Here is a 20,907-nt window from a genome sequence, read left to right as displayed (position 1 = left end):
CAAAAGAGAGGAAAGGCAGGAACTTGCAATATTTGTTGAACTCAGTGCTTTATATAAGGGTACATGTGACCTTGTACATTTGTCATTCATTAATTAAACACCATCTTAGCAAAACTAGGCGAAATGCTCAATAAAATGCCAATACTGGTTTTGCTGTCCAACTAATAGTACCAGAGAAACTGGCTCTGGGTAATAGAACCTAGGAGATTATAACACAAAATCCGTCTTACCAGAGACCCTTAATTGAAGGGAGAAAATTTAGTATTAAAAGGGTTGAATGCAGAAGAAGTGTCATTCCAGAACATTGAGAAAGTCTGAGTAGCTACTTGGAATATGGTTTCCAAGGCAACTAAACCAGCTTGTTAACATGCTCACTTTCATCATTAAAGAAAAAAGTAAAAGGTAATTGGGTTAATTATTGAAGCAACAGCCAGAATATAGCCAGCATACCACCACTAATTGTCCATTTACCTAAGGCGTTTAGACAGCAGTTCAGATTCCTACTGGGGTGAAATGTATCACAATTCATTCACTTGAATGAGTAGCTTACATAAAAAGTGAGTGGATAATCAATTAAAGAGCCATGTACAGATGCAGAATTCCCTAACAGGAAATCATTTCTTACAAACCACAGTTGCTGTATTCAGATGATTTCCAAATCCTGGTTTGAATATTGCAAATCAGCCTTTTCAACATATATGGCATGAGCACAATGGAAAAAAAAAATCAAAACCATTACTGAAGGGATAAAGCAGTAGATAAAACAAAAAGTACACCACTGCATCAAACAAAGAAAATAACCTCCAAAGCCGTAAACCAAACTATTAAGCCAATACAGATATTGTGAGAACATAACTGAATATAAATCAGCTACAAAAAGCCCAGAGCATCAGGACAAAGTTTGTCTGGCTTCCGAAGCATTACAGAGAAGGTGGAAGGCAGATGTCACCTTCCATACATGGGATACAATAAAAGAAAAGGCCCTCCTTCCGGTAGCCATCACCTAACCTAAATACCACTGGAAAGGGCACCCAGAGAAAGATCTCTAATAGCACTCTTAGTTGCCAGGTAGGCAGACACAGTGTCATTCAGGGGGGTGGGGGCCTAAGAGGGCTATTTGGCCTGGGCCAAAAAATTTAGACACATTAATTTTTTGGCATTTGATAAGTTTCACAACTTGTTTTTCTGCATGCTGGACCAAATTGTGACACACACACACTCCCAGTTTAGAGATGGAAACTAAAAGAAGAGGTGCAATTTAGCAAAAGACTCTGCTTGTTGCTGTTAAATGATATATGTTTTGTCATATGCTTAGCATCAACTGTGATATTACATAAAAGCTCTCCTGTTCTAGTCTATGAGAAGAGGCTGTGGTTTGCAAGGAGGAAGTGGTGGTGCTAATGGTTAAATGGTGTAGGATGCATCACAGTTTAATTGGATAGAATATTGCCTGCATAGTCCCTGTCTCTTCCTTTTGAAGTGTGGTGGGTACAAGCCATAGCATGGCAAACAACAGGCATCTCTGGTCTGGGCAAATAGACACTTTTGCTAGTGGGCTGGGCCTGGGAGATTTGTTTGCACCAGCCTCTCTTGTGTCCCTGGCGACTTAGATACTGACTCAGTAGTCAACTTACTCTCAGGTGCCTCCCAAGAGGAGGCTCTTTACTGAAAGGACTGACATGAGTGGCGGCCCTTTAGGGGGTGCCTGTCAAAAGGTCTCTGATATCACAGGGGTGAGACTCCTTTCCGAAAAACTACTTCAACCTTATTACAGTGGTACCTCAGGTTAAGTACTTAATTCGTTCCGGAGGTCCGTTCTTAACCTGAAGCACCACTTTAGCTAATTTAGCACAATTTCTGTTCTCATCCTGAAGCAAAGTTCTTAACCTGAAGCACTATTTCTGGGTTAGCGGAGTCTGTAACCTGAAGCATATGTAACCTGAAGTGTATGTAACCGAGGTACCACTGTACTGTGGTACCTTGGTCTACGAACAGCCCTGTTAACAAACTATTTGGTGAACGAATTCCGCAAAACTGGAAGCAGGTGTTCCGGTTTGTGAACTTTGCTTCAGAAGATGCACGGAAGCCGAATGGTGGAGGGCACTGGCAGCGGGAGGCCTCATTAGGGAAAGCGCACCTCGGATTAAGAATGGCTTTGGTTTAAGAACAGACTTCCAGAAAGGATTAAATTCGTAAACCGAGGTAGCACTGTATTATTTATTGAATTTATATACCGCCCTATACCTGCAGGTATAGTTCCACCCAAGAATACTTGTGCTATCTGAATTCAGCTTCAATCTATGATCCCTCAGTCATCCCATTGCTAACTACAGGATATTAAAGCGAGTATGAACGGTGTTGCCGTAGCTGGATAATTCAAATGTGAATTTTGTTCAGTGTTAATCTCTACTGTAGTGAACACATAAGGAAACAACAATAAAGTACCTAGAAAATCAGTGTGTATTTTTATTTAAAGTAATGGTATTTATATGCCTAGCACTGTTGGTAGGTAAGGCAATTCAAATGTTATCTCGTTCTGATGGGGAGGTTCCCAAAATGCCTTTCTGGGGTGCCAAATATTTACTTGTATCCAATGCCTAGGTTCAAAGATATCAACAAGTATAAGCACACTCCATCAAAGGAACATGAAAGGAGACAGCTACTAGTAGCTAGAAGAATTTGCCTTTCACCCTCAAAACTAGGTAACATTTCTTGTTATCACCACAAGCAGCTGAAAGATTCTTAACAGGGAGAAGAAGCAGATGTCTCCAGCTAAGCAGAGCAGGGGGGAAATTCGGCAGCGTTGCCTGGCAGCAAATTATCATCATCTCCTGGTGAGCTATTTCCATATTCCTACGACAAAATCCCACACAGAAAACCAGAATAGAGAAAGGATGCATCTAGTCGAAAAGCAACAAGCACTAGCAAAGAGGTGCTTAGCAACCTTAAAGTGTTGCAAGAAAAATGTAAGAAATGGGGATATTGTATCATACCTGGTAAAGTCTCCTTTCTACAGATGAGCAAAGTGACAAGATCACTTCCTCAGCAAAGAGGAGGGAGAAAGTTAAAAGTGCCCTTATCTGGTAGAGGGAGGCTCCTACCCTCAGTCTGGAATAGCAAAAGACTTGAAACAAAAAACTTTAATGACTAAAGAACAATGCCAGTCAAACAAAGAGCCTCTCAAGAAATTTTGAACCATATGGAATCTGAAAGGGTGGGGTGGATGGAATGGCCATCCCCTTATTCCCAGAAGTTTAATTTACTAGATAAGACAAAGCAAAGTATATCATGTCTACTCCTATTCAATGGGTCTTAGTCCCACATAAGTGAGGTTAGGAACACATTATTAGTAAGTGGACAACAGTATTATTATCATTATAAATATGTGCCCAGATTTTATTTGGCATACCTATTCACAGACATCACACTTTTGGTTATAGTCTTCTTATACTAACAGCATACACAAAAAGTAGACCAGCTCTATACCTTTTCATCAGAATGCCACAGAATAAATATATTACAATAGTGGTAGACTTCTGTATGTTGTTAGCCTACAACTCCCATTAGACCTAGCCATCGAGGATGATGGGAGTTGTAGTCCAACAACATCTGAAGGACATTGTGTTGGCCATCTCTATGTTAGAGGATTTCCAAGAGATCAATAAGGCAAGAAAGTCCCTGAAAAAGAATATGCTTATTTAGCTTACTACAGCACCCTTTAAAATCCAAGAGCACATTGCTATAAGCTTAATCTAGACAAACATTAGATCATTATTGCATTAGGTACTAACAAATACCAAATTCAAGGTCTATGAACCACCTCTATAGAAATTCTGTCATCACAAAAAATCTCATTTTATCTACCTTCTACCTACTCACAGACAAAGCACTTTCTAGTTGGCTGTGCAATATTCGTATATATTGCCAAAGTTTTAATATGCACCTATTAGGATCCTAATTGAATCTGAACTGCTCTTGAGAAGTTTTACAGCCCAGAACATGAACAAGGCACCCTATAATTGAATTAGAGGGACCTGCAGCAAACTGATCATTAGCTTGTCAGAATGTTAATTTTTAAGAGAAAAAGAAACAGAAACACTTATGCTTTTGAAAAGAAGTTTTCAAAAATTGTTCTGCCTATCCTTGTTCTTGAATTCAATTCTAGGATTTCCCTGCGTGCAGCTTTCTTTCCAAAAGAATGTGCTATCAGTAACTACGAAAAATGTGCACAAATGGATAATACAGTCATTCTGGAGTCTATCTTTGCGTTTATAGATTATAGCCATGTTAGTTTTGATTTTCATACCCATCCTAGCTTACCTATATAAGTATCAGATTCAAAAAAAGAGGAGCAGGAGATCCTTACCTGCCAAAACCCTGTTAACAGAGGAATGAGTGGCCAAACCAGGCTGTCCCCGCTCATGGAAAATCCCAGCATAAGGCAAGTACTCTGGCAGCAAGAAACGCCTAGAAGGGGAGACAGAATCCATGAAAAATACTGCCAAACCACTGAGACCAGGGTTAAAGCAATGCCACATGTGCAGGTCTTACCTGGGGACAAAGCGCCCAAGGGATGGGGCAGACATGCGGGCATTCCGAGGAGCTCGATGTCTTGATCTGTCTCCGTTGTCCCTTAAGGAGGAATAAAGAATATGTTAATTACAGATTCCACATTGTCAGGTTAAGATACGAGAACTCTTCTAAGCCAGCCACCATGATCAATACAGAACCAATGTCAAGCAATCTGCTTACAACTTTTTAAAATCTACTCCCGTTTCTACTGCACTACAGTAAAGGTCACCAATTTAATACACTGATCTCACTCATGCCTCACATGTGAGCAAGAAGTAGGACAAATTGTGGAATAATCCACTACTCCCTCCATAATAATCTGGACGAATATTCCTATTTTGCCGATTTTTCTAAATAAAATATTAAAACTGTGGAGAGACAGGAGAGACACTTGTATGTCCTGAACATACAGTATTTAGTTGCCTCCACATATTGATTTGAATGAACATGGGTTCTATAAAATGCACTTTTACTCCAACACCTTACACAGGTAGCTAAGGCTCCACAGGCTTGCAGAGAAAAAACAAGTTACTGTTCATGCTTCCCATTCCAAGACATCTCCATCTCATTAAGCAGCAGATCAATTGTGCACCACCATTTAAGAGCACCTGCAAGGAAGACATGTGTGCCATATGCCATACAGTTTAACACTAAACCTACACAATTCTCTTCCTAACACTTTACCTTGGGATGTTTCAGGAGCCCACTACTAAAATTTTAAAGGCTCTTATTCTATTTAATTCAAACATTAATATTTCATTTTTATTCTCCCATGCCTAAGATAAACCCCAGTGAAAGATGGTGGCATTGGTACTCCTCTGAAGAGTGTTTCTGAGAGGCAACTAGAGCACCACCAGGTGGGTATTGTCTAGGTCCTTGCTCAAAGAGGCAGAAAAGTTCATCCTTTCTGGATGTGAACTCCTCCTCTTCTTGAAAGAGGCAGTTCCCCTGCCCCCCGCCCCCAGCTATGTTGAGTCTTAAGTCATTCATTCATACAAGGTTCGTACACAGGATTCAACAAGTCAGTTCTTATTTAGTGTTCATATAATACAGCAATGCTATTGCCCTGTTGTGTGAAAGGATAACTGTAAATTCTCAGCCAGCACCAGGCACAAGCTAGTGGTGCCTTAGTGCACCTTCTTAAAGTGACACTCAAGTTAGCTGCTCACCACTGCCTTTCCCATAGCTCTGCAGGAGCATCTGGGTGAACACTGCTGGAAGGTGGAATGCTAGTCTGATCCAGCAAAGCAGTTTCAATATCCTTATGCCTGTTTGAGTGGTTCTATGGTATGAAAACATTCAGCATTTAACAACAACAACAATAAAAAAAAGGAGAAGCTGGTGTTGTTATCTTGCCAGCTCAAGGTTAGTTCAGCCCCTTCAGAAAATAAAACTCAAGAACCTCCCAACTGCTCCAGATTGGTAGATGGCATTTATGTAGCATATCAACACTGCCAAGAGAGGGCAAGGAAAGCAGATGTTATGATTGCAGTGCAAAGACAAAACAATGCATCTCAGGTTTTTAAAGTGCTATAGTAAATTTAATAGCTTAATTTTTACTCTGACAGAGTTCAATGGGGCTGTTACCCTAAAGGCAATGTATATGGGATCGCAGCATATACAAACATTGAATAAATTATGTATGTAAGCTTGCAAAGGAAATTTAGCAGCAAAATGGCAATTAACAGGATATAGTATACTGCAATGTTTTGAAGGTTTTCCCAAGAATGTAAAAAGATGCTACAGGATAGGAATCTTAGGGGTTTTCCTGCCCCTAAGCTGTAACCCAGGGCGTAGAAACTGAGAATTCATCTGAATCAAGTAATACCCGAGGGCAGGAATCTACTGTAAAGATAGCCATCAGGTTTGCCCAAGTAAAAGGGTAAAATACAAATCCCTGGGATAAATATCCCAAGAGACATAGAACCAACTGGAGTTTTGACATCTGAAAAAAAGGCCACTCAAGGTCAGGGTACCAAAAGCAGGAAAGAGAAATAAGAAGGAGAAATCAACAGTCTTGCAGAATGTATGCAGAGAAGGATCCCTTAGACCGAGCAGAGGTTCTCAAAACTTTCTATCCCCAGGGCTCACTTGAGAACACTGAAAATTTCTGATGCCCACCAGTAACAACAACACGGCCGTCCACAGAGTGAACCAATCACAAAATTATGGCTGATTGAGGTCGAACTTGCATATTTGGAAATTGCTGTTTTTCTCCTCATAGGATTATCTTGTGGCAGGGACTTGTATAGTTCAGCTTTCCTTATGCTAAGTCAAAATACTGGAAGGAATTCAACATCACACTATGACAATCGTTTTGTTGGGGTAAGCATTTCAGCTTTCCAGAAAAGATGATCCTTGCTCTCCCCGGCCCTGAGGTGTTCCAGGGGTTCTTCCAACCCCATGAGAGCCAGTTTCATGGGGCACAGTGGAGGAGATGGGGGAAAGCCCCATTGTGCAATCAGAAATCCTGGAGCAGGACTTTTGCTTATTGGACTCATTAGTTGAATCGTGCTCACAGGTTCTGAAGATACTGTGCTTCATTCTCTTCATCTTAGGCAGAAGTTGCTGATCCAGAAGATGATCAAAACAATGAAAGCTTTTTATTTTATATTTTCCTCCTGCTGCAACATGCCTCAAAGTATTTTTACTCCGCTCCTGCTATTTCTTCTCCACTTCCCCTTTCATACTTAATTTGTACCACAGTCTTCCAGGAGCTTCTGAGTTTTTATCAATATTCCCCACTTTCCCTCCCTCCCTCCCGCCCTTCTTCTTCTTCTTCTTCTTCTTCTTCTTCTTCTTCTTCTTCTTCTGTTGTTATTGTTGATGTTGTTAAAACCAGTGCTCTGCAGCTCAGAAAACTGAAGCCATTCAAAAACTGCCTGCTTTTTATAGAGGGCCCTATAAATAGCTAAAAGAATGAGATATTCATGGAAGTTCTTAACCAGTTTTTCCAGCAAGTTTATTTTTTTTAAAAAAATATCTCTTTAGAATTAAATCACACTTCCATGTTCAGACCTTTTCAAGAAAACAGCTGGGTGTGTGGCAGTTTGTTACAACGATCTGCCCTGGGCCCAGTATTACTGTCACCAAGAGAGATACAAATAAAAGTGTTGACAAGACTCTTATAGGTATTTAACTTTCATTAAATACCTATAAATGAACCTGTCAAGAACCACTGTTGGCAGGACTAGCAGCAACAACTGTAGATATAGTCTATACTTATAATATTTTATTCTCTTGCCAATTATTCAGTATCAAATGTGCATTTTTTATTTGATTTCCCTTTGAAATGTTTAAAATAAAAAATTAACTTTGTTGCATTAAATGTGCATTCTGTAGTTGACCTCTGTATTGTGTCTTCTGTATACAGTGTCTTCTTAATGGACTGAACTATAAAGTTAAAAGAAGTACCACAACTTAAATATTTTAAATACCTAAGTTTTTTGAACTGACCTAACACTCTTGTCAACCTTTTTTAAATATCCCTCTTGTTGTTAGTAACTTCCCTTCATACAAAACAAAATGGCTGAAATGTTAAGTCCACTCTAATATTCTTCGGTTATCAGGTTCCCTTCTTTAAGCAAAAGGAGGATTAAGCTAAACTACTAATTTATACAACTAGCCAATTAATACAACCGCTATGCATCTAAAGCCAAATCATCAGAAAGTCCATTTAGAGTAAAAGGGAGAGGCATCTTAACAGATTAATCTTAAATAGATTTTCCTCCCCAAATTATCTAAAAATTGTGCTGATTAGTTAAAAGGAAACAATTAAGTTAAAAATAAACTTTTAAAACAATTGCTAAGATTTTGAAGGATTTATCACCATGGAGAGGAAAGAAGAGAGAAGTATGCTGAATAAAAGAACATTCAAATTACACAAAAGCATTTTCCTGACAGGATATGTATTAGACTGTGGAAGCAATCTCCCAAGAGATGGACTAAAAATGTAATAAAATTTAAGAGGAGGGGGAGAATACTAGAAAAATGCAAGGAACAATTTCATATTGGCTGTAAATATGCTAGTAGATTAGAGTCTCCTCTTGCCACTCGAATCTCATTTTCGTACCAAATTTAATTTATAAAGGAGCAGCCAGATAGAGCCAGATTGCCATGCTCACCAAGTTTTAGGCAGCCTTTCCCACTTGTGAAATGTCATTCCCTCCCTACCTGTGACACGAGAAACACAAAACTTGCCAATTTATCAGTTAAAGTTTTAAGCCAGCAGGCCTGCAGATAGTGGGTTATTAATGGTTCTCGCAAAGAGCTGGGGAAAAACACTAAACTACAGCCTTGATTACATCTCACATGGCCATTTAAAGAATAAAAAGATTTCTACAACATAGAAAAGCACTTCACAAGATCAAGTACCTCTGACAAGTACCAAATACAAGAGGATTCATCACCTGGTCAAATGATATGCAGTGCAGCAGAGCCCTGCTAAATGCCGAAGATGAATTGCTATAGGAAAGCCAATTTGAAAAAATGAAGTCACAAGTCTGCGTCCTGACCCAGAAACTAAATGAGTCTCCTCTGATCCTACTTGTCTCACTGATAAATAATTAGCAAGACAACAATGAACTGTTATATTCAACTGTAGCAATGGGTCACTGGATACCATGGCAATTGGAAGTTTTCTAAAGTGAAAAGCAGAACACTTGGCAAAAACACACCCTTAAAAAGCTGAAGTGTTAATAGACACCATATGAAGGCAGCATCAGTACAGATTAAAATGGTAATAGGGATGTTCCTCTAAAGAGGGAGCTTGCAATGATGAACAGATACTCTTCCCTTATTTGTCTGAAATCGTCCTCTCCCCTGTCCCACCTCACAGCAAGCAGGTAGCAACTGTGGCTGGCATGGAAAATCAGCAAATATTGGACAGCAGACTCTAGCAGAGGGCTTCAAATGGTCAAAGGCCTAGAAAGAACAATTTCTATCCCTGCAGGTCTAGTACAGTGGTGCCTCGCAAGACGAAAAGAATCCGTTCCGCGATTCTCTTCGTCTAGCGGTTTTTTTGTCTTGCGAAGCAAGTCCATTGACAGCTTAGCGAATTAGCGCTACAGCGGTCTAGCGGCTTCTAGCGATCAGCTGTTAAGCGGCTTATCAGCGGATCAGCTGTTAAGCAGCTTAGCGGCTTAGGAAAAGCGGGGGGGGAACGCGGGGACTCGCAAGATTTTTTTCGTCTTGCGAAGCAACCCCATAGGGAAATTCGTTTTGTGAATCGCCTCCAAAACGGAAAACCCTTTCGTCTAGCAGGTTTTCCGTCTTGCGAGGCGTTCGTCTTGCGGGGCACCACTGTATAAAGAATTGAGATCACTTGTTTAAGTCTCCACAAAAACCAAAGAAAGGAAGATTTAGTCTAGAAACAAAAGAATGTTCTTCTCAGAATTCAAGTTCTAGATTTTGGTTACTTCCACATCTACTGCTAATAGAATTCCATGGGGGGGAGCAGGCCGAATAAGTTTTGTGCAAATTAAAAAATACTAACTTGTACTATACAAAGAACATAGGAGGAAATTCAACACTGTGCTAGTGAACATCCCGCCAGCACAAGCACTGCAGCTTACCAGGTGGAACAATTCTCTGTTTTGGAAGCTCTCTTGCCCCCGCAACCCAGGGAGCACTGGGGAGAGGAAGGGGGAGGCCCCACTGTGGAAACAGAAGCCCCAATGCAGTAGTATACATGCCTACCTCATGTTTAATGGGCTTACTCCCAGGTAAACGGTAAAGGACAGCAGGCTAGGCTCTGGTTTTGGGTTGGCATTGAGGAAAATAGGGTTCTTGTGTCTTTAACAGCTGTATCTCCACAATCAGGACCAGCAGGATATAGCTGACTTCCTGTGGTAAATATGAGGTTGCCCAGGATAAGGGAGAAGCAGCAGCAACAACAGCAACAACAACAACTGTATTCTCTCTAATTCTGTGTTGTGCCATTTTGTGACTGGTGCCCACTGCACACTCAAAGTTCAAAATGGTCCACTGGTCCAGAAAAGCTGGCGAGACCTGGTGTACCCCATTCACAATAGAAAACCACTCAGAATGGTTAATTTGTCTCATATATGTTAGACAAATCGGCCCACCTTGTATTCAAAAAAAAGGAAAGGCACAAAATAGTTTGGCTATAAAGCATCATTTGAAGACTATGAAAGTAACTTAGATGTCATACAACCACTGATCCAACAACCAAATGAACGAGAGGGCATGAAGATACAATTAGAGGAGATACAATTTCCAAAAAAAATATTTTATATGAAGTGGTTTCTATTAAGTAGCTCACTCTTGAATGCAGGCATGTTTTATGAAACAGTGATGAAAAATTTCAGAGGTTTTCAGACAGAGCAACTCATGGTCCTGAGAATCTGTATTTCAGTGTGTGTCAAAACACAATAAAATCTGCATATTTTTCAATCGCTTGCTGAAGACAGATGGCAGAATTCAGGACATTGCCAAATTTATATGTGTAAATTTTCAGTCTAAGTATGTAACCTTTCTGTGCTCAAAGAAACTACTTACAGCAGGTCCAACTCCTGTGAGATACTTAGGAACAATTATGTTACTGCATAATACTTAACATACATGCAAGAAAAATTGGATTATGAGCTTCACAACTCATGCACCTAATACTAAAAATGGGCTGGAGAATTCTGGAAAATCCCATGAATGAAACTCTGCAAGCTGGCTGTACATGACAGTGGCTTCTTGGAGAAAATAATAATTTGAAGGTTATGTTGAAGAGATTTTTCCCATTCCCAAACAGATATAGATCTAGTCAGTGTTCGTAGGAGCATTTTGCGACAGCCAATTTCATTAGCGTGAACAGTTTCTGAGCTCTGGATACATTACTGAGCCTAAGATTTCAGATTAAAACTGTAGAATGGAAGAAAAGGAAAACCGTTTTCTGCATCCCCACTTCCAGCTACTGTCTGAAGACTGGAGAAGAGACCCTCTTAAGAATATTAGGAGGGTGGGCAGGGGGGAGGACTAGACAATGTGAAAAATGAACATAATATTTTAGCTGCAGTTCATTCATTTTCAGCTTTGTATTATTGTTATAAAAAAGTGTGCCTAGACATTCTGTTGTTGCGTCCATAACGTAGGTTTAAGGTGCCATTTACTGTAGATCCTAGCTTTCATATCTCAGTTTCTAACACTGATCTAGTTAAACTGTAGGTCTGTGTCTCTCTTCTTTTTAAAATCCAGCATGGTCTAGGAGCTAGATAAGAGACTGGAATATGGGAGGCTTAAGTTCAGGTTCTCCACTCGTCAATAAAATGGGCTAGGTAACTTTGTGTAAAGAACTCTAAGCCAACCTCATGCAGGATAGTGATAATAGACCATCTTGGGTGCTTTGGCAGAAAGGTGGTACATGCAATAATAAATAGGTGTGAAGTAATACACAGAAGAGTGTAGCAATAAGTATTATCCTGACCAGCAGTGTATGAAGTTTCAGGAACAGAAACTGTTCTCCCTAACACCAGAAGCAACACCACCTACTACCTAAAGAAGGATGTGTACAATATTGCAGCTATCACACAAGAATGATCACTTGGAAAAGATGAGAAAAGTCTGTATCATATTAGAATGTAAGAAAAACCCTGATGGATTAGTCCAAAGGCTTAGTCAGTTCAACATTTTGTTCCCACTGTGGTCAACCAGATGCCAATAGGAACCACTTTATGGCTAGTGCTCCCCAGCAACTGATACCCAGAGGCATACTGCCTCCGCTCCTGGAGATGGCTATATAGCCATTATGACTAGCAGCCTTGACAGCTTTATGCTCCATGACTATCACCTTTCCACTCTATAAACAGGTTGTTTAAATAATTATCCATAATTTATATTTTATATAAATAAATGCAAAAAAGGAAAAAAATGATGCTAAGAAATTCAGAAACACAAAACCTTCAATGCGGAAAGGAAAGGTTCCACCTAAAAGGGCCCCTCTACCAGTTTCCCAATCAGCCAAGAAGGGTAAACGCATAGAAGATAATACCTCAAACGCACAGAGGAGCAGAGATCACAATGGAACATTTGTTACCAAAAAGCACAGCTAGTGCATAGGACACAAATGCACTCCCTTCCCTACTCCGCATGAAATAAAAGGCAGTTTGGGTATGGCTGACTGAATCACTTTCCTGAATGGACCCCTTCCCTGCTTGAATATTATCTGCAGGGGAACACATTTCTCCACAGGTATCTGCCTAGCCCTGTGAATGAAGAATGTACCAATTCTTTTTAGCAGTCAAGCCCCCTTCCCTAGAGGATGAATAGGAGGCAGTAATGGAAATAACTGAGGGTTGCTCTTGCTGAGCTTTCCCCATCACAATAGGCCTCAGCAGGCTGCCTCACTCCTACTCCTCCAGCCTGCAGTGCTGCTTAGGGAAAGCTATTAGGCGGCTGACGCTTCTACATATCTCCCCTCATTTACATCTTACACAAACAAAACCACAATGAAAGGGGGAAGACACACTCATTCCCCTGCGCTTCCGAGTAGTTAATTGCTAGAGCATGAAATGACAGCTCCAAAGAACAAGGGTTCTGCCTCCACCATCAATTCTCTCCCCAGAAGGTTATTTCCTGCTGCTCTAGGAGGAGCCCAGTTCAGACTACCTGGTTCAACTGGAATTCAAGGGTATGAGCAGTTTAGATTATTACCTGAGCTGATGGCACTATAGAATCAACATGGATTGTGATGGAGTACTCCATATACTCAGTCCCAGCTGGCGAGCATTTTTGAGGAGGTAAGAAATATCTATCCCAGTCAAGCAGTTTACAGGTCATATGATTGCTAAGAACCACAGAGAAGACTATTGCGGAGACACGCTGTACTGTACTTGTACTTTGAGATTAGAACTGCCACAAGAAAGATCACTTGAAAGTGTCCTTATCGGCTTAGAAACTGAATAAACAGGAAGCAAAACAAAAACAACACTCATTCACTTAAAAAGCAAAGAGTCTTGTGGCACCCTAAAGACTAACATATGAAGTAGATTCTAGACGATGAATAAAATTGTTAGCTTTTAGGGCACTACAAGATGCTTTATCGTTGATGTAAATTGTTACTTATCTGTTTGTCATCAAGAAATTCAGGAAGCAAAAGTACCAACTTAAGGAGGTAGCGGGGCTGCACATATTCATTATGAAAGCCATAACATAAGAGACTGAGCAAATCAGTTAGGGATATCTAACCAGCCTGGAATTACTGTACTCTTCAGCTCTGATTAGGGGGCTTTTTACACTGGATCAATATTCTCAGAATATATGAATTTAAAACCCTATTTCCAAAAAGTCATTTTCTCTTCTTTCAGCCCCCTGCTCATACAACAACCACAACTATGGGTTACTGTGGCAATGAACATTACCAGTTATCAGGTGCGCTCTATACTTTTGATAATTATAAGTTCTGTAGCATATTAAAACATATGACTGCATTAATACATTCAGGGAACTGACAGAAGCTTTAGTTAATAAGTGATTCTTAAGGAAAATATGAATAGACAACAGAACACCAAAATGACCATTCTCTTCCACTGCACCAGTACTAACCTTGGAAAGCTGAATAGGGTTTAAGTTTAGCCAGCTAATGTGTCTACTTACCCATCCAAATACACAACAACTTGAAAAGCTGCAGCAGTTAACTTCCATTTATTAAAAATAGACTGGTTAATGTGTTCAGTTATTGAGGAAGGATTCATCTAACAAGCTGCATCAGTGCAAGGTGAGGGATTCCACTTACTCCACAAGGCTTCTCCTCCTTTCGACTCAAACTGGCTATAGCAGGAGGTTGGGAGAACCCCCAGAACAGAATGCAGCAGGAGGAGAGTGGGGATCATGCCATCTGGCAAGTTGCAGCACTAGTTGATTTTCACCCATGGTCTTTGAGAAGTATGAATGAAACCTACTACCTTATTTAAAAAACCCTCAAGGTGCTTATGAACAGACGAAGAGAGGAAAAGGCAAGCATGGTGAAATAAGAAGAATGGACACTTACTCAAAGTCTTCAAATTCCAGATCATTTCCTTCTACAGATGGACCTGTATTCTCAGAAGTGGAAGCAGAAGATGAAGATGAACGGAGCCGATTCTGCTGGTATCGCATGGAGCGCTGACGAATACTATCTCTGCGTGAAAGATACTGGATCATTCTCTGGGCATAATAAGCAGCAGGAGACAACCTGAAAATATGAGAGACCATTGTTAGTTCAGAAGCAAGTCTCACCAGATACAACTGAACTTGCTTTCCCATTAAATGTTTAGCACTGCAACTTTATTGTCCAAATCTGTCTCTGCAGTTAAAAGATTTCTCCCACTTCCTGAACTTTGCTGTATCCATAATTCATACAACCAGAATAAGGTAGGTCAGTGTTACACCCTTATTACTTTTGTTGTTGGGGAGTAGACTGAGAAATAGTGCATTGCCATCTAAATGAGTTCACCAACCAAGGTGACATCTACAGTTCATATTTCCAGCTTTCATTCTTGGCTGCCCTGTTGACAGCCAGCTGGGACAATTAAAAAAGTGTCTCAGACCCCATAAAATTTACTTTCCGTTTCAGTCTCTCCTCACCCTACTAAAATATAAACAAAAATTCAGCCAACTACCTGGATTTCTCTCCCCGCATTTTCTGCTCTTTCTTTCCCTTCCTATTCCTCATCCCTATAAATATGTAATGCATGGAGAATGTTGATTTCTCTTTTGATGTTAAAAAATGAATCTCTTAACCTGTTTTCTACAAGTTCAGATAAGATCTATGTTTAAACAAATGATCTACCACCATCGTGCCTAGTTTGGCCCTAACTCTTTGCTCATACAGAATAGTTCCCATCAGCTATGTCCGAGGAGTCAATAACTACTGCTCATGATGATTATATCCTGCCTCTAAATATCAGTTGCTGGGGAGAGCTATTGCTCATAAGCAGAACGTCCTAAAGACACTTGGTTGGCCTCTATGGAAAAGAGGGCTGAGGACTAGATGGACCTTTGATCTGAACTCCGCTTTGCCGTAGCGGACGACCCTTTTTCACGGAGCCCCTCTTCACCAGGTAAAGAGGACCGCTATTGCTATTTTGCGCCGCCTCCGGAAGTCCTCTTAAGTATTTTTATTTCAAATCCCAGTGGTTTGTGACATTTCAGAATAACTGTCAGCAATTCTTTTTTGCCAATTCCTTTATCACTCTAATTATATCACCTTTCATATGGTCAATTTTTCAACACTCTCATTTGATTCCAACAATAGTTACAAAGTTCCCATTATCTCAAAAAAAGCCAACCTTGCCTTCTCCTCTTTGAACAGAGATTTAAATCAATCACTTTAGACACAATTGATTTTATCTCGGCCATATATGGATCAGCCTACTTTTTCTGTAGGATTTGCCCTGCTACCAATTCATTCACACAAAGCTTGTTTCATTACTCATGTTACATTGCGTTTTTCTTTACTTAACCATCTATCCTCCTTTCCCTTACTTGTCTATGCCTAGTAAGGAGTTTTTGTGAATTTTTTTACCAGTAATATTCAGTTTTTTCAAGCTACACTGTTCACTTTATTCTTTGTAGAGCTGTGTTTTTCAAAAACCTCTGTCATCAGTGGCACCTTAATTATAGCACCCAAAGAATTTCCTACATCAACACTTCCTCTCATTACCTTTTTATTTCTTAATTTTTTCAAAAGATGCTTTCTACAAACCCCTCTTTCTGCACTCTGAATTCCCATGTCTTACTCGGATCCAAATAAGTCATCATCAACATTATTCCTTGTTACTACATCATTCATTCCCATCCTATTAATAATGCAGCATATCGAAGAAGACTTATGTGCTTCTGATCACAGCATTATCTTGCACATTATATAAGGAGTTCATAGTCTCTATTTAGCTCTATAGATGCCTCTACTCTTTCACTAACACTATTCAAAACAGGCTCTGCACAGTCCAGACCACTGCAGGAGATGGTTCCTTAAACACAAATCCCTATTATGTTTTATAGCAACAACATAGTTGGTACGTCATCTGTAACTATGAACAAGAAGCAGCTTTAGGCCCAGAAAAGAGTATGAAACTTTTTCTTCTTCTTTTTGCAACATGGAAGTGAAAAGCAAAGAAACTGACAGGCAAGGATAACAACGAACCAATGTGAAAAAATGCTAGTAGTATATATACTTAGTTTCCATTTCAGACTCATTTCAGGAAGAGGGGAAATGGCTTAAGCTAAAGGCTTTATGGAACAAGTGTGTCTTGAGGGGAGAGACAACAAACAGAGTAATTCCTTTGCATTCTCTTCTTCTCTCTAGGTATGTCTTTTTCTTTAAATGAGTGGTAGTGTAAAAGGAATAGTCAGAGACTGAATACAATGAAAAGAACATCACATACTCCTCTTATTTTGTGGTTCACAGGAGCCCACAAAGTTATCTCTGGGTTCAATTCTGTCCTTACCTAGCTGGATCAGGATAGATTGGATGTTCCCGAGATCCTGCCCCATCATAACGGGATAATGAAATGAGTGAAGACTCCAATAGCCTCCTAAGGAAGAAAACAAAAAGCTTTAACTGGAAAGTTGAAACTACTAGCATCCCATGTGTCCACCTTCTTGAGTTCTCTCAAATTAAAATGTCAAAGTCCATATATTATTTAGTATTTTTTTACCCACCCACCACATCTTCATAGCCAATGTAACAATGGTAGAACTCAATTAATTTCACCTTCTAGTGAAGTCATGGCCCAGTTTCTTTCACTGTTCACAATATTAAAAGCCTTACAAGTAAAAAAAAGGACCTTTATGATCTAACATTCAATGAAGTACCATCCTCTATGGATTATTTCAGCACAATGTCAACAAACACAGATTACCACACAATGCACATAGGCTGGGAGCATGGAAATAAATCAGATTATATTCAATTCCCAGATACCATTCCCTCACAGGGCTGTTTCAGATGTTAAAGTTCCATTAAAAACATTAATAGAATACATATAGTTACATTTGCAATCTAACACTTTCTCCCCTGTGAACACACAGTTGGAGTAACATTTGACATGGTTCCTCCACTGAATACACATCTCAGGAACAGGCAGCAAAAGAAATGCACATGGAATTGTTGGGTGTACGTAGCTGCTGCCACTGCCACCCCACCCAATGATTCATGTTAATTTTGTGTAAGCCACTTACATTACTTAAAACTGTTTAGTATTCCACTAACAATAACAAAAAACATTACTTTGTTTTTTGTCCAGGCAGCCAAAATTACCAAATACCATAATGGACATACAAACAAATTGTGCAAGGCTGCTGTTAAAGGGATTGTTCTACATCAAGTAAAGTCTATGGGCTGCATCCAACATTCTCTGTACAGTGGTACCTCTGTTTACATACAGTGGTACCTCGGGTTACATACGCTTCAGGTTACATACGCTTCAGGTATGAATTAAGTACCACTGTACTTAATTCGTTCCGAAGGTCCATTCTTAACCTGAAACTGTTCTTAGCCTCAAGCACCACTTTAGCTAATGGGACCTCCCGCTGCTGCCACGCCGCCAGAGCATGATTTCTGTTCTCATCCTGAAGCAAAGTTCTTAACCCGAGGTACTATTTTTGGGTTAGCGGAGTCTGAAACCTGAAGGGTATGTAACCTGAAGTGTTTGTAACCCGAGGTACCACTGTACACTAATGCAAGTCCTGTTGTGCTAGCACTGACCTTTATTGTTGCACAAAAGAGAGATCCAATACCACAGTTGTGCTTCTAGAGACTGATGGATCTATTGTGCAACCAAATTACCAGCAATCTGCTTATGCATTATTTTGCAGAACATTATGCTGATGTAAACAATTTCATCAAGAAAACAAGTATACCACTTAATGACTTTAACTTAGTGCTACATTCCTTTAGCAGGTTTGTCAGGCTTGGAATATGGTTAAATTTATTAGGTTTAAGATTAAACATTAAACTCTTGGGCTGGGGTTTTGTTTAGGGGAAGGTTGTTGCTGTTATTTATATTAATTGTTTGTATCTTTGTTTTAGATCTTATTATGATTTATGTGGAAATTGTTCGATTTCATTGTGTATTTTTATGTTTATTGTTTATGACTATTTTTGTTATGTTTGTAATCATGTGTTTTTTCATGTTGTAAGCTGTCTTGTGCATGGTTTGAACTATGGAAAGGCAGCATACAAATAAAATGATGTATGTATGTATGTATGTATGTATGTATGTAAACATCTCCTCCCATATGATATTCTTTGAAACTTTCTTGGGAAAGTCTTCTTTAGATTTGCTTTATGGTACTTTGTTTATTATGTTTTATTTTATTATACATTCCTTGCTGTGTCCTTTGAAAGGAAAGGCAGCTAGATAGACAGACAGACAGACAGACAGACAGACAGATAAGATAGATAAGCCATTAAAAATATGGAACTCTTGATTTCATAATAACTGACCATAGTGTAGCATGGATCTGGGTTAATATCATATCGCAATATTAAAAATGCAAATATTTGCATAACTGAACAAGCTCAACATAACTTTGGAGTCTCTTGAGTTTAATGATTCAGCGAAACTGGCTGTTAACAGAAAAAAAGCAACCGTCTTCTTTCAGAGAACAAAGCTTTCACATAGAACTACATTCTATGTACATACAATTATTTCAATTACGGTACATGTGAGTTGCACACACAGCTATCATGGATAAGGATAGATAATTTTGTATATATATCTTTTATTAAATTTTCTGTTTTACCATTTAAAATACTTATTTTACATCCTTAAGATATCAATGACTTCCCTTCCTCTCTTTCCATAGATCATTTTACATATCATAAACCCCTGCATATTTTACAAAAACTATACCGTTTAGTATTCCATTACTGCATCCATCAAAACTTATTTACACTGTTGAATTTATCTTAATGGTCCAGTGTTGGACCATTTCGATCGGATACTCCCTACTGATGTGGATAGATTCCTCCAAGTTGGTAGGCCCACCACCTGTCTCCTCGATCCGTGCCCGTCTTGGCTGATTAGGGAGTGTCCAGATGTTGTGCGGACCCCCCTGGTTGAAATTATCAATTTGTCCCTTGACACGGGGACATTCCCAGGGGAACTGAAGGAAGCAGTGGTGTGTCCACTCTTAAAAAAAACTTCATTAGATCCCTTAGACCTATCCAATTACCGCCCAGTTTCAAATCTTCCATACCTGGGTAAGGTAATTGAGAGAGCGGTTGCTGAACAGCTTGGTAGGTTTCTGGAGGAAACATCGGCATTAGATCCATTTCAGTCCGGTTTCCGTCCTGGTTTTGGGACGGAGACGGCTCTGGTTGCCCTAACAGATGATCTCCGTAGACAACTGGATCGAGGCGGGTCAGGACTGCTGATCCTTTTAGATTTGTCAGCAGCCTTTGACATGGTCGATCATGATCTTCTGGACCACCACCTCGCAGACGTGGGGATACAGGGCTTAGCCCATAACTGGTTGTGCTCTTTTATCTCTGGTCGGGGACAGAGGGTGGCACTAGGGAGGGAAATGTCGTCGCGCCACTCCTTGGTATGTGGAGTGCCGCAGGGCGCAATTCTCTCCCCGATGCTTTTTAACATCTTTATGCGCCCCCTTGCCCAGATTATCCGAAGCTTTGGGCTGGGCTGTCACCAATATGCTGATGACACTCAGCTCTATCTGCTGATGGATGGCCACACTGACTCGACCCTGAACACACTGACCAGATGCTTGGAAGCTGTGGCTGGATGGTTTCGTGGGAGCCGATTGAAACTAAATCCTTCGAAGACAGAGGTCCTATGGCTAGGTCGGGATGGCATGGGGATGAGGGACCAACTCCCTTCTCTTGCGAGGGCCCAATTAGTGCCATTGCCTTCCGTTAAGAGTTTGGGTGTAATCCTTGACGCCTCCCTTTCCATGGAGGCGCAGGTTACAGCAACAGCCAAGGCGACATTTTTACACCTTCGCCGCATCAAGCAGTTGGTCCCTTACCTTTCCCGCCCTGACTTGGCCACAGTGATCCATGCGACGGTCATCTCCAGGCTTGACTACTGTAATTCGCTCTATGCGGGTCTGCCCTTGAAGCTGTCCCAGAAACTCCAGCGGGTACAGAATGCTGCAGCGAGGCTCCTCACGGGGTCTCTGCCATGGGAGCATATTCACCCAGTGCTTTTCAAGCTGCACTGGCTCCCGGTGGAGTACAGGGTCAGGTTTAAGGTGCTGCTTTTGACCTTTAAAGCCCTTCACGGCCTAGGACCCTCGTACCTACGGGACCGCCTCTCCCGGTATGCCCCACGGAGAGCCTCAAGGTCCATAAATAGCAACACCCTAGTGGTCCCGGGCCCT

The 20,907-nt window shown here is 40.4% G+C and overlaps 1 protein-coding gene and 1 long non-coding RNA gene across 4 annotated transcripts in view; both read right to left on the bottom strand.

The window, feature by feature from the left end:
- The window catches only part of AMBRA1 (autophagy and beclin 1 regulator 1), a 136,785-nt gene that overhangs the window by 67,915 nt on the left and 47,963 nt on the right, over positions 1 to 20,907 (bottom strand). For all 3 annotated transcript variants that reach the window (XM_083749371.1, XM_083749373.1, XM_083749372.1), the window contains 4 exons: positions 17,010 to 17,096; positions 14,570 to 14,752; positions 4,552 to 4,632; positions 4,367 to 4,467 (listed from right to left, as the gene is read on the bottom strand). In XM_083749371.1, coding sequence (XP_083605497.1) covers positions 4,367 to 4,467; positions 4,552 to 4,632; positions 14,570 to 14,752; positions 17,010 to 17,096 — 452 coding nt within the window. The remainder of the gene's footprint in view (positions 1 to 4,366; positions 4,468 to 4,551; positions 4,633 to 14,569; positions 14,753 to 17,009; positions 17,097 to 20,907) is intronic.
- LOC310851395 lies at positions 7,379 to 13,974 on the bottom strand. Its single transcript, XR_014567740.1, has 2 exons — positions 9,875 to 13,974; positions 7,379 to 9,525 (listed from the first exon to the last, which is right to left on the bottom strand). It is a non-coding gene; the product is annotated as an uncharacterized lncRNA (long non-coding RNA).

This window comes from Podarcis gaigeae (genome assembly GCF_964106915.1).
Source record: "Podarcis gaigeae genome assembly, chromosome: 1".
Lineage (NCBI taxonomy): Eukaryota > Metazoa > Chordata > Lepidosauria > Squamata > Lacertidae > Podarcis > Podarcis gaigeae.
Note: the sequence above shows the minus strand (reverse complement) of the source record. Positions and strands in the feature narration are given on the sequence as shown.